General features: G+C 39.0%; 1 protein-coding gene across 1 annotated transcript in view; it reads left to right on the top strand.

The window, feature by feature from the left end:
• The window catches only part of PARVA (parvin alpha), a 69,909-nt gene that overhangs the window by 41,493 nt on the left and 15,037 nt on the right, over positions 1-13,379 (top strand). Inside the window, exons 2-6 of the mRNA XM_075502114.1 lie at positions 3,207-3,296; positions 3,396-3,466; positions 4,158-4,260; positions 6,187-6,327; positions 8,314-8,429. Of these exons, the coding sequence (XP_075358229.1) occupies positions 3,207-3,296; positions 3,396-3,466; positions 4,158-4,260; positions 6,187-6,327; positions 8,314-8,429 (521 nt within the window). The remainder of the gene's footprint in view (positions 1-3,206; positions 3,297-3,395; positions 3,467-4,157; positions 4,261-6,186; positions 6,328-8,313; positions 8,430-13,379) is intronic.

Here is a 13,379-nt window from a genome sequence, read left to right as displayed (position 1 = left end):
ATTATTAATCTGTAGTTAAATCTTTTCAGTATTAGGAAAGAAATGAAAAAGATGCTATCAGGCTCAGGGTTTCTCTATCATGTTTTCTGCTTGTAGGGGACAGGAGGGCAGGAGTTGTCTTTATTACGGGACTAATACCAACCTTGGGCATGGGTTGTGCACTGCAGAATGCAGTGGCTGAGGAGGAGCTGTCCTCTCTGGCAAACTGGATCCATTTGGGATCTTTGGATCATCTGGAGGTGTGTTGGGTAGGTTCTGCATATGGCTCGGGCAGATGTGAGAAACGTATGCAATTTCGGTGAGCTCCCTGGGGGAACAAGACCACTGCTTATGTTTACCTGCGTACAGCAAAGCGGGACTTGGCCCCTGCTGTACAATAAATAGAACATTTGCCATGCATTCTAGAACAGATCAATGTATTAGTTTCTCATGTATAGTTATTTTATTTGTATTTTATGTTCCCTTTCCATGCAAAAATACAGCGGGTTTTTTTGTTGGCTTTCTCTTATTTTCAGAAACTCTGATAATATGATGAAGGTCATGTTATTACAAGTAAAATGTAATAGTTGTGCACATTGGAGGACAAAAATGGGGAGGTTCAGTGGGCCTTATAAAGAATGCCTTACAAAACATTCAGCCTTGAAAGGTCCGCTCAGTCTCCCTGGAGAAGGGTCAGCGAGCTCTGCCAGTGGGTCGCTCCCTGGATAGAGGAGCCAAAAGCTTTCCCCACTGTCCTTCACTACGAAAATGAGCTGACTGCTTCCTCCAGTGTGTCTTGCCCAAGCAGAGCATCCAGCCCTTTGGGACAGGAGAGCTCAGTGGAGCCAGTTGGCTCGAACAGATTTTATTTTCTATGCTCCCTCTTGGGATTGATGTGAAAAAAACCCCCGTTTTCTGCCTAAGAATCTTTGTGTGGAAGTCCTTCATGGACTAAACATTTCAGAACAGAAGGACCTCCACATGGAAGTTTTCTATCCACTGACGTTTTTATGCCCATAACCATTTTGAACCAAAATGAAAAAAAAAAAAAAAAAGAGAGGTTAATAAAACCAACAATTATTTTCTCTAAGGAGTGCTAGCAGTTCAAAAAATTGCCATTGAATGTAAACAGTTCCTGAGATTATACATGCTAGACCAAATTCATCCTTGCTATAACTCCTCAGAACTCAACGGAGTTACATGAGGGATTAATTTGGTCCATCGCTCTCAGCCATCAGTTTTAGAGGATATACAACAGTCCAGGGAACTATTATTGGCAACATTATTTTATGACTCTTTAGAGCTGCTCAGTATTTGTATTTTACAGATACACAAGCATGGTGAGTGTATGGAGTGAAGTTAGTGTTTCAATAGTGAAGGTAGTGGATTTTTCAAAGTTATTTTTGTACAATAAAAAGTAATAAGCATTCTAACAGCCATTATTGCTATGAATCTTACATAGATGCCTGAATACAGCTTCGCAGCCTCTTGAAACGTGCACAGGCATTTCATCTGGCAGAGGACAAAACATTTCACAAAGTGTAGAAAATATTTGGAAAGTTTTAAGTACTGTTATCACACCAACTGACTAATTATCACACTGTTCATGTGAAACTTAGCTGTACTTATCGCATACAGGAAGTTAAGGCAGAGAGGTAAAACCGTTTTCCAAAAGCTGAGGAAGTCACAGGGCCAGGAACAAAGCACAAGATCTCTACTGTCACTTTTACTTTTCTGTTTTCTCTGAACCTAAATTGTTTCTGTAATTTTCAAAATAAACTGAGGAAAGCTTCAGGTTGTAAATCTGAAATGTTAGATAGTGAATCTGCATCTTGCATGTAAATCATGTATTTTAGTTCATGTCAGAACTTTCATGTGTATACAGCTACTTGAATCTTTTAGAACACATGTAGGATGGTTGAATTAAGTTATTTAAGTTTAAACTCTGACTGGAACAGTTGTGCTAACAACCAGTTCTATTGAAGGTCTGTACGCTGGACAATGAGTGGTCAAAACAACATTATTTACTTGTCATTCGTAAGACAACGAACCTCTTTCCTGGTTTGGTAAATCAGGTTTGCACTGATTTCTTGGTTACAAAGCAAGATACAAACTCGTCTGATGACCAAAGTGGGTACCCTCCCTGCAGAGTGCTGTGTATTCTTCCATAGCAGTAGAATTAGTGTATTGGCTCTTTGGTATTTATTCTCTTCCGTTATGGAGGCATGTTCGGGCAGTGAAGGAAGGGTTTTGTCTTTGTAACCTATTAAAGTTTGGGTCACCCAGAGGCATAAATGAAGTTGCTCTGAACTATACCAGGTACAGAACCGGTACAGTACAGAACTAGTAGCAGGACTGCTTTTACACTTCTTCTCTGGATCTCTCTGTTACTATGGTATCAGATCATATATTACAAGAACATTGATTTTTGCAGCATTAGGGGACTTTGGCTGAGTAAGAACTTGTCCATATTTCCTGACAACTGTGGGCATCTCCAGACTATGGGATTTTGGATTACTCCCCCATTTCTGTGTCCAAATTCTTTCTCAACCTGTCCAAATTCTTTCTCAACCTGTCTGGACTCCATACTTAAGGCAGTACTTTTGAGGGTTCATCATCTTACACCTGTGTCCTGCTGCCATGGTTTCTGCTAAAGAAAGGCCAAGAACACAGGCCAGGAGCATCCCACAGTCTGCTCTAGCTGGTCTCTGACCTGAACAATGGAGGGAGCCGTGTGCTGCGACTGCACCTTCAGTCCTAAATAGTTTATCAGTCTGGCAGGTCCTGTGTGGATATATAGCCAGACCTAGCTCTTCTCAAGTAGCTAAACTTGAAGCATCTCCAGAGCAAGGGTGACATAGCTGAGAGAAATAATAATTTCCCTCAACTAAAATGATTTATTAGTGTTATAATGTCAGGACCATTAAAATGCAACTGAGCCTTTTAAAATTTGAGGACAATGGGCCTTATCCTGGAAGAGATTTGGGGAAATTGCATTGATTCCAGTACCATTATCCATGAAAAATCTACTCATACAAGTAAAGGTTTGTTGGCTGGGCCTCCCACTTCTACCTATATTTTATTGCTGTAATTACACCTAGTGGCTTATCTAATAGAGTCATGTTCTTATAAAGAAATTAAGACAATTAATGGTACTTTTAGCAAGAGTGAAATAGTAAGTAAGATTGAATTGAAATTTGACCAAGCTCTTCTTTTTTATTTCCTAGTATCTGAATTACAGGAAGAAGGAATAAATGCCATTAACTTACCTCTCAGTCCAATTCCATTCGAACTAGACCCTGAGGACACTATGCTAGGTAATTCACTACAATTTTACATCTCAACATAAAAGCTTGATGTAAAATAAAGTGTCATGCCTGTAATAGTTTCTAATATCTTTCTTTTAAACCTTCCAGAGGAAAATGAAGTCCGAACAATGGTTGATCCAAATTCAAGAAATGACCCAAAATTACAAGAACTAATGAAGGTAATGAAAAGCATGTAAACACTTTCAGGAAGGTGAAGCTATTTTTTAATGCTATCCCTGCCTCTTTCATGTGAACATTTCAAGGCACTGTTTAGATATTAATTAAATGAAACCACATGGTGTGGTTTCATCCCAGTGGGTTTCACTGGGAAATGGGCCCATTGAAATGGGCCATCCCATCCCATTGAAATGGGCAGGTCATTTGTTGCAGTATCTTTCTCTAGACATAGCACAGTGAGACTTAAGAATTTGAATTAAAATCCTGAGTCCAGATTCTTAGTCCCATCCCACCCCCAATCTAAGATCATGCTGACTTCCCTTGTAGTCTTTGTGATTCTTCGGGTTAGAACTTTAGCAGAAAGCTTCATTAGAATCGACTTCAGCACCTTTTGCTTCACAATAAAATGTTAAAATAGTACTGAAAGCAAAGGACACATTTCACTCCAGAAGGCACTGCATCAGTCCGGTATTTGTCTAGACATTGTGGTGCATTGACACAGCCACCTTAGAAGAGTCCTTCCTAAGTGCTTCCTGTTTTCTTCTGATGGCATTTCAGACTGATTTGTATTTTGAGCCATTGCAGCTTTGGTATTCTTTCTGCTAAATATTTTCATCATTGTACAAAATGACATGTGTTTTAAATTGCAAATGAATAGTGTATAATACTGCCAAATTTGTGTTTCCCATATAGGTATTAATTGACTGGATTAATGATGTGTTGGTAGGAGAGAGGATTATTGTGAAAGACTTGGCTGAAGACCTGTATGATGGACAAGTATTGCAGAAATTATTTGGTAAGAAAAAATATATGTGCATGCTGTTGGGGCACTTTGTCAGTAAGTGGATCACTTGTTCCTACTTAGGAACCTTGGTATCATCTTACATTTATGCCACTAAGTGATATAAAAATAGCATTGTATTATGAGACCCTTGAGCAGTAGGCTGTATGCACAATACTTATAGCTACAGTGCAATGTGTGGTGCTCTGTAGTTGATGAGAACAGCATAAAGCCTACCTGGGGTGCTAGAGAGGGAGGGTTCTTGTCTTGGCAACGGTATTCGCTCCAGTTAAATTTATTATCTGCATATGTGCTGTACAAACTTAACCGTGTTACAAGTGGAAAGTAAGTTTGAAGGCAAGGGTATTTTCAGTACAACGGTGGATGTTTTTAATCTCTGCTGGTTCCATACTATAGTTTATTCACATTGCGAAGTTCTTCTGGAAAGTTGGAATTTCTTTCTGATTTGATGTCTGGCTTTTAACATTACTGAGGTAATGGTACCCAGTGGACTGCAAACTGAGCTTCAGCTGAGAAACAGATAGAGAAAAGAAACTGCTAATGCAGAGCTGGCATGTGCTTTTTTAACTGTTGGCTTGGAAGCCATTTTCTTAGTTATTATAGCTCATAAAGTCTCCAGTAAATTTCTTTTCAGTATCTTAAATGAATCTCGAAACGTCATGTGAGCACTTCTAATAAAGACTACACAGACTATTCCCTTCTATGAATGGTTAAGCTATTGAATATATTGTGATAGACTGGATATGCCCCAGACTGAGCAATTTGATTCTCATGGGCAGACCTCCAGTGACTTCACCCAAAACCCAAAAAATGCATATCAGATACAGCCTGACTCTAAGTATGCGTATACTCATCCAGCACTTACTGATTTCAGTGGAATCTTTTCCGTTACCCTTAATTTCTTGTGGATCAGGTCTATGCTAACTAAAGACTTTGGTCTTGTTGTGAGACTATGCACAGACCGATTTCTGTGGAGGCACAAGAAACCCATGGAGATAGCAGTCTCTTAGGCAGGATTCATAGGCTGGTAGCTCAGGCTCACTCTCTTTGGGAAGATGTTCAGTTGGCTTTGATGAGAACAAGATCAGCTCTTACCAAGCTTAATAAGATATTCTTTCATAGAAGTAAATTGATAGGCAACCAAGCATTTTGTTTCTGATGTTGTTATCAGGGAGCTTTTATTGCTAAATTTTCTTTGCTTACTATTAATGGTAAATGCTAAGCTGTGTATGTATATACCTAGTGATCTGTACTAATTATTAACAAACCAATTCATAAAGTATTTTAAAATCTACTGCAAATTTTGAGTGCAGAGAAGGGCTGTGGTTTCATAGAAAGAAATTGCCTAAGGTTAGTTCTTTTCATACCTCCAGAAATACTTGTTTGCATTTCTTGGATGCATCCTCCACCTCTATGAATATGGTGTCACTTCACTTTTATCATCAATGAGCCAAGTAAAATTTTTAAATCTCCTGAGTCTGAGGGAGAAGCCAGGAAGCTGAGACTGATGAAACAAATCTTCTTAAAGTTGATATCTGTTTCCTAGGTTTGATGGTTGGCTGTACAAGCCACTTGCATACAAAATACCCTTTATGCAGTAGCAATAGAAGTAATAGGCCTTATCTCAGAGTCTGGTGTTCCCTAAAAGGAGTTGCAGCAAGTATTTGTTAGCCAGTGGTGTGGCTTTCATTAATGCTTGGCCTTCCCTTTGGCAATGGGTAAATAAAGGGAAAATGTGAACTGTATCTTTAGGAGTTCAGAAGTGTCGGGGAAAGTGGCTCTGGGAGGAAAAGGAGATAATTTTAAAACTAGGAAGTCTAATATCTCTTGAATGTATGTCTGGGTGCATGGTATGTCTTTATGTTCTTCATGGAGTGGACAGTGGGTTTTTTTCTGTTTTTTCTTCTTTTATCACTTCAGAGAAACTTGAAAGTGAGAAGCTGAATGTTGCTGAAGTTACTCAGTCTGAAATTGCTCAGAAACAGAAGCTACAGACAGTACTTGAAAAGATCAATGAAACCCTTAAACTCCCTCCAAGAAGCATTAAGTGGAACGTTGACTGTAAGTTGTGTCTTTTCTATGCTGTTCTCATTTGTTGACAGCCAAAGACTTTATAGCTGCTCTCTGGAATTCTGAAATATCCAATGATAAGGGAAGTCTGAAGCCTGGTATCTATGATATAAGATGCTCTGCAGGGCACTTCCAGATGTGGTACATTCTACCCTCTTTACTGGTGCTCAACCTCCAATTTAAATAAACTGTCTTTTCAGAGTCTGTCAAAGTATGGTATTTCTGCTCTTAAGTCCATATGCATACCAGCTTAGTTTTTCTGTTACTAAATTGGTTTGCTGAAACAGGCAAGTACCTGCATAAATGTAGTAGATAGGCGGAAGGAGAGTTAGGTCCTAGGACTCTTTGTGTAAAATTTGCAACATAGATATGAATAATATTTCTGATTGTTTAAGGCTAAATCTGAACCACTTTTGATTATAAAACTCATCAAGATTAGGACCGAACCCTTCCTGTTTTATTGTATTAAAAATGAACATAGTAATATCTAATAGAAATGCCCTCAGTGGCCCAATACAAGACATTTTAGTGCATATGTGTTGCAGAAAGCAGGTTATCAGCTGTTTTAGAAAATGAGGCCTATTAGTCTGTTTTAAGTTTGGTATCCAGAATCATTTCACACTGGTGACCAGTATATAGCAGTTTCCCTGTCTCCTATGCCTGTATTGAGCTGACCTGTTTTGTATCCCATTCCATTCACAACAAATTAGTGAGATGGAGAGCAAATAGCTCGAGGAAGGAAGAGTGAACACTAGGCATCTCTGACTTTCCCCTTCATGTGGTCCCACTGTGAGTTTTCTGTCCCCATCTCTCTTCAACTTCCCTCCAGGTTTTTTCCATTCTCTGTTATGCAGCTGGAGGCAGGGTGTTTGGAGTGGCCTGACAATTTAAATTCTAGTTTTAATTTAATGTTTTACATGTGTTTTAGAGCTAAAGTAGAGATAGACAGCAGCAGCCGGAGTCAGCTGTAGCACACATCGATGCTAGGCAGACAGTCATCTTTTTAGCGTTCTGCTAAAGCTCCTCATCTGTGACCACTGGCACCCCAGCCAAATTTGACAGTGATGCCACATTTTATATGAATTAGTATCTCCACGGCAGAATTGAGACTTGCATTGGAAGGTAATGAAGGAGGATATTTCAGTGAATCTGATCCTGCTTTACCAGTGAAGTAAGGTAGTAGTTATTGGTTAGTTCAAGTACAAAGAACATAAGTGCACTGTACTGTAGCTATCAAAGATCATTTAGGAATACTACTCTGGGGAAGACTATAAATGCAAAACCAAAACAGAAGAAGAAAGGCAATAATAAGAATTAGAAATGATTCACTTTCATGCAAATGGTTTGATACTTGATTAAGGATTGCCTACAGTATGGCTTTTGATATCTTGTAAGTCGTGTTAGTGTTAACTACCCGTATGGAACCTGCTGTGAAAAAGCTTCAATAACAATAACTATAACAACTTCATGAGGAATGTTTGAGTCATTGAGTTTAGTAAGTTATTGCTTAAGGCTTCTGCCAAAATAGGCTCATTTATCATCTTGCAGACATTGTGACACTTAAAAATGAATAAGTGCATGTTATGAGTACAAAAATATCTTTCTGATAGTCCATAAATCCTTATTGAAATAAAGGGAATAAAGGAAAGGCAAGGAGTGTGCAGAGACAGCACTTAAACTGCCGTACATGAAATCTGGCTTTTGGATTAGGTTTAGATTTCCATCTACACAAGCCTATGGCATCCAGACGTGTTGCAAAAAGTAACGCTTTGGTGCTGACGCATATTACTGACTGGGCTGCATTCGCATGACCTGTTGAGCAGGGGGAGGCCAGTAAAGGAGAGGTGCCTTAAAAGTGCCCCCTGGCTCCAGGTGGCAAGAGGAAAAGAATCCCATAATCCCTACATCCTAAAAAGTAAAAATATGTGCCCTAGTTACTTTGTGGTTTGTAACTTGTGCTTTTAATATCTATTTCAGCTGTTCATGCTAAGAGTCTCGTAGCAATACTTCATCTTCTGGTTGCATTATCACAGTATTTTCGAGCACCAATCAGACTCCCAGATCATGTGTCCATTCAGGTTGTTGTTGTGCAGGTAAGAAAGAGAGGTGTTGAACAGCTCTTGGTAGTGTTGTGAAATTGACTGAGGGGTTTCTTGAAAAATACATCTAGAGTTTCTGTTTGGGTGGGCATGCCTGTGTCCCTCTGGCTGTCAAGAAACATGTGTATCTTCCCTGCTGACAATGTTTCAACCAGAAAAAGGCAGAAGTGTTTCCCAGATTGAGCTGTGAATGTCTTATTTTGATTGTGAAGTGGCCAGACTGACATTAAAAATATATGAAGCATTATTATTGTTGGAATGTGTTTGTTTATCACCCAATATGATCTCCAGAATTATTATTTTTCCCATTTTTGACGGTCTTCTCACTTGTGTAGAGATTCAAATCATTCTTGGCACTGAATGATGAATTGTCACTGTTTATTACATTCAGATTCATGTTAGGTGACTAAATATTCTTTTTCAGCCTTGTGCATGCTAATTTAGTCTGATTACAGTGTTGGCTTTCTCATAAGCATGCAAAAAACCCCCATCAACTAAATCTTTTGTCAGTCAGTCTCCTTGTTAGAGCCTCATCCATCCAAACTTTTCATGTTATTCTGTTCATCATTTTTCTTTCAGTTGGACTTGTGCTTGCTCTATCTTATCTGGCCTCTTCCCATTTAATCTGCTTTTCTTTCTCTCCAATTAACTTTGCCTTTATTTTTCACACTGTATCTATCTTTATTTATGTGTTTTAACTGGTGTTACCCTGAAGTATCTGGTGCAAAGGGCTATTGCTCAAGTTTCATGTGAGTGAAAATCTGTGGGACAGATCTGAGAAAGTAACCACTTTTTTTCCAGCATTCAAATCAGACAAGTTTTGTAATTTGGGGAGAAACCTGAAGGAGAGTCTCTGGGCGATGTATTACTGACGCCTGATAATGACTCATTGACTCTCAGATTCTGCTTTGTGAGTTTCTCTACAGACGATGAAAGAGAACCCCAGCAAATCTGCGCTTATGTGTCTAAGGCTTCAGAAGAACATAATTTTCAAGCACTTTCCTTTGACTATTATAAACATATTAATTACACTGGTTTATCTCAAAGTTCTACCAAAAACAGCTTAAGAAATCAGGAGTGCAGCAGTCAGGGCACCTTTGGGATGAGAAACTAAACCGGAAAAAGAACACAGTCTTCAAATAAAGAACCAGATCTTGCATTCTGCTGTCACTCCATACGTCCAGACAAAATTCCCGTTGAAATCAATGGACGTAATTGTCCTCTTGTTTAATAGGCTAATGTAGTTCAACAGCAAATCCACTGAAGTCAGTAGACATAAACCAATTTAAAAACAGTAAGTAGTGGGAGGATCTGGCACACTGCTTTGCCTCTTAGCTACACAGCTGTAGCTCGGGCGCCAGTGAATTGCAGAGAAAGCAGTTGCACCAGAACAAAATCCAAGTAATGTTACAGAAGATTTCACCCTGTAGACCCAGTTCTTGGTGAAAGCCAATCAGTGGAACTCCAAGGCTATGCTGATTCCTATTAACATAGGGTGGGGGCCAGTATTCTTACTGTAATTGTGTTTGAGACTTTTTTTCATTTTTATTTTATGGTGGGTGGGGTTTTTATTTTTATTTTTTAAATCTGTCTTCATGTCCTGTGGGATTGGTTCTATATAATTAATCACGTACCCTTTGAACTCAATGAAAGTTTTACTCAACAATCAACAGATCCTAAAGCCTAATTTAGTGTTCAAACTTGCACGCCTCATGTTCTAAACCCTCATACATTCTGTAAAGTAAGGTCATGCCTAGGGAAACTCAACAGACTATGTGGTAACTGGTTTTAAATTCTACTCTATACAGTTTGATAAAAGGAATAGTAGAGAGAGAGTAATAAAAGAATGAAGTACTTTTATGAAGTCTTTAAGGAAGACTACCCTAATTCATTTCATGATTTTGTTCAGTTTAGAAACACATGAAATGTGAGGGTTGCTGTATTGGCTGAGTGTAGCTTATTGAAACAGAAACAAAGATATTTCTGAAACAAAGAATGTGCTCATGCCCAACAGGTAATCAGCACGGTTCTTATGAAAGCTTGTTTCCTTTGGCTGTTTTGTACAAAAGCTGGTAGTATGTACAAAAGCTGAGAGTAATATGAAATCTGGGTTATAAGCTGATTTGGGAAAAAATGTGATAGTTGGACCTTTTGTAGCTATTTTGTTATATTATTTTCTTTTCCTTCCATACTACTAGAATGAATAACTTTGAACAAAGCCCAGGCTTTGATCATTTCTACTGAAACAAGTGAGAGCTTTTGTGGAGAGCTGCATCTTGCCATCGTTTTGCTTCATTTTAAAAATTATTTATTTATGCCATCCACAAATGATTAAATGTGTGCAAGAGCTGTAAGTCAGACAGTATAAGAATGCATTAGCACAGCAGCCAGAATGGCTTCAGCATATTCTGAGCACTGGGACAGCAGTTCTTGGGTATAAACTACTGTTAAGCAAAGCTAGGAAATTAATAAGATTAGAAGGTGTACATCACAAGCTTAATCTGAGATCATTGATCCCACTGCCTCTCTGAAAGCCCTGGGAAGGTCTGAAATGTTTCCGAGCAGCATTGCCTCCAGGTTCCCAAGAAATCTTTTTTTGAACCTATGACAAATGTATTTGTCCTTTCAAGCTCCAGAGCAGTTCTGCATTTCATCTTGGTGGGAAAATTATAAAACATCATCCTCCAGATGAAATGGATAGCAACAATACGTAGGCAAAACCCATTCAAATAGTGGGAAGATTTTCAGAATGGGACTTTAACGGGGAAATTAAGCAGTTGGCCCTCAGTTATATAAAACTGCTGACATATAGCTGATGCGAAGAGACATGAAGAAGAGAGACCCTTTCCATTTCCAGACATATTATCCAAATTTCAGATGTATTTTTTTGTTCTAGCGGTAGTCGCCAATTTAAAATGATAAGTGATTAGGAAGATCTTTCATGGCCTTTAGTGGAGTCTTTCAGCTGTGAGGGAACAAGATGCCAAGCCTGTCCAAATAAAGTCTTCTGTGGTTGCTGGAATGTGCATCCAGCTTTTCTTTTTAATGGGCAATCTTAATTCATGCGTCATTTCTCAGTGACTTTCAAATAGTAGATGTTCATTTTTATCATTTGTTATTTCAGTTATAGCCACTGTTGTCTTTAACGAACATTGCTGGACAGTCTTTTGGGCCTCAGTAGCATTTCTTTGTATTTTTAGGAATATTGTGTCATTCTCTGTCTAGTGTAAAACAAATTTCACAGCAGGTGACACCAGTGTTAGGGTCAGTTTTGAGGTGGAGAGTTTTTAAAGTGCAAAAGATGTATGGGAAGCAGCCTTCACAGAGAAGTGCTTAGACTAGTGTTTCTAAGGTCCATTCTGATTGTTGCTGTTGGGACTTTTTCACCCGTCTTTTTACAAATCAAAAGCATAGGAAAAGTCTGTCTTGACATGTGCTGGTCAAGTAAGTGTCCAGCGGATGCATGTTGTATTTGGGCAGTGTGGAAATTCAATTAATGTTAGTGATCAGATGCCAGGCACAAAACTACGGCTTGGGGTTTTTTTGGTTTTTTGTTTGTTTGTTTTGGGGGGGGTGTCAACAATAGGATTAAGGTGCAGCATTCCTATTGATATTAATTGCAGTTTATCAAAAGGAGAAATATGTTTTATATCGTTACTGGAGTATGTTTTAGCCTATTTTTGCATGTTTGCAGAGGGAAGGTAGAGTATTAGAAGGCTTTTTGTTCTCCGATGTCACCAGACTGGGCAGTGAGAAGTCCAGTTGCTGTTGCTATGATGCTCAACTCCTCTAGGAGACAAGAGTGATAGAGCTTTTGCTCCTGAAGGCATCATTGGCATATCAGAGTCATCATCAGGAGGAAATAAAAGTTTCCTTTCACCCTGCAGCAAAGGGAAAAATAAACAAAAATCCCAAACAGAGTGGAATTCTAACTTGAGCTAGCATGAACTAGATTGTAACTTCAAGTGTAAGTACTTATTGCTGTCTGCACAAGCTGGAAATGAAGGTAGCCCTAAATGATGTAGTTTTTCTTCAGACTTTCAAGATACATGACAGAAGATGTATCAGCAGCTGTTCTATGCCGCCTCTTTCAGTATGTAACATGCTGGACTCCACTCTGTCTTTTTAATGTTCAAAGGCCCTCCCTGAATGCATTTTTAACCATGTGCAAGATATTTAGTAACAGGGCTTTAAAAACATAACGGAAAACCCGTGAAACTATAATCTAGCTAAAACGACAGTTCAGATTACTCCAAGTGCCAATCTGGAGTGACCCAGAGGGTGCCACGTATGGCTTTCTTGCAGAAAGTAGGTTTGATCCTCATATATTTTAGGAATGCAGTATAGAAGTAATAGGCTCAAGCCTGGCCAAATCCTCAGCACATCATACACCGAGGACTGCCTCAGGTGTGGTTGTGCTATCTTCTTCTCCAAGGCAGGGAAGAGCAGCAGCCCCAGTTCACATGCCATGAAGGACTTTTCCAAAAGGTTATTCTCCTTTTCTCCTTTCCATGTAGAAGGCAAGTCTAGGACCAGCACAAATTTATTTTTCTCATTTCCTTATATGACAGGAGTGAAGAGTCATGAATAATTGCCTAATGTCTAGACTTTAGATGCAGTCGTCAGCATTTGCCTGACTTTTCTTTCTGTATTGCAAAATTTTACTAATCCCAGTGAATAGAATTAACAGAGAGAACACAAAGAGAGGCAAAACATATGTGCCATATTTACACCGCCACCAGATGACTGTGATCAGCATCCTGGAAACAATGTCAAATTTTTAAACTCCTTCATTTTCCAACTGACTCAAATAGCAACCATTTGAGTTGCCTTCTGCCATTTTGTGTACAGCTTTTAGACACAGGCCACTCACCACCATGTACGAAGGGCTTCTCACATCTGAAGAACATTGGAGTCAATGCATGTATTAATACCAAGATGACT

The sequence above is a fragment of the Mycteria americana genome, chromosome 5 (genome assembly GCF_035582795.1).
Source record: "Mycteria americana isolate JAX WOST 10 ecotype Jacksonville Zoo and Gardens chromosome 5, USCA_MyAme_1.0, whole genome shotgun sequence".
Lineage (NCBI taxonomy): Eukaryota > Metazoa > Chordata > Aves > Ciconiiformes > Ciconiidae > Mycteria > Mycteria americana.
Note: the sequence above shows the minus strand (reverse complement) of the source record. Positions and strands in the feature narration are given on the sequence as shown.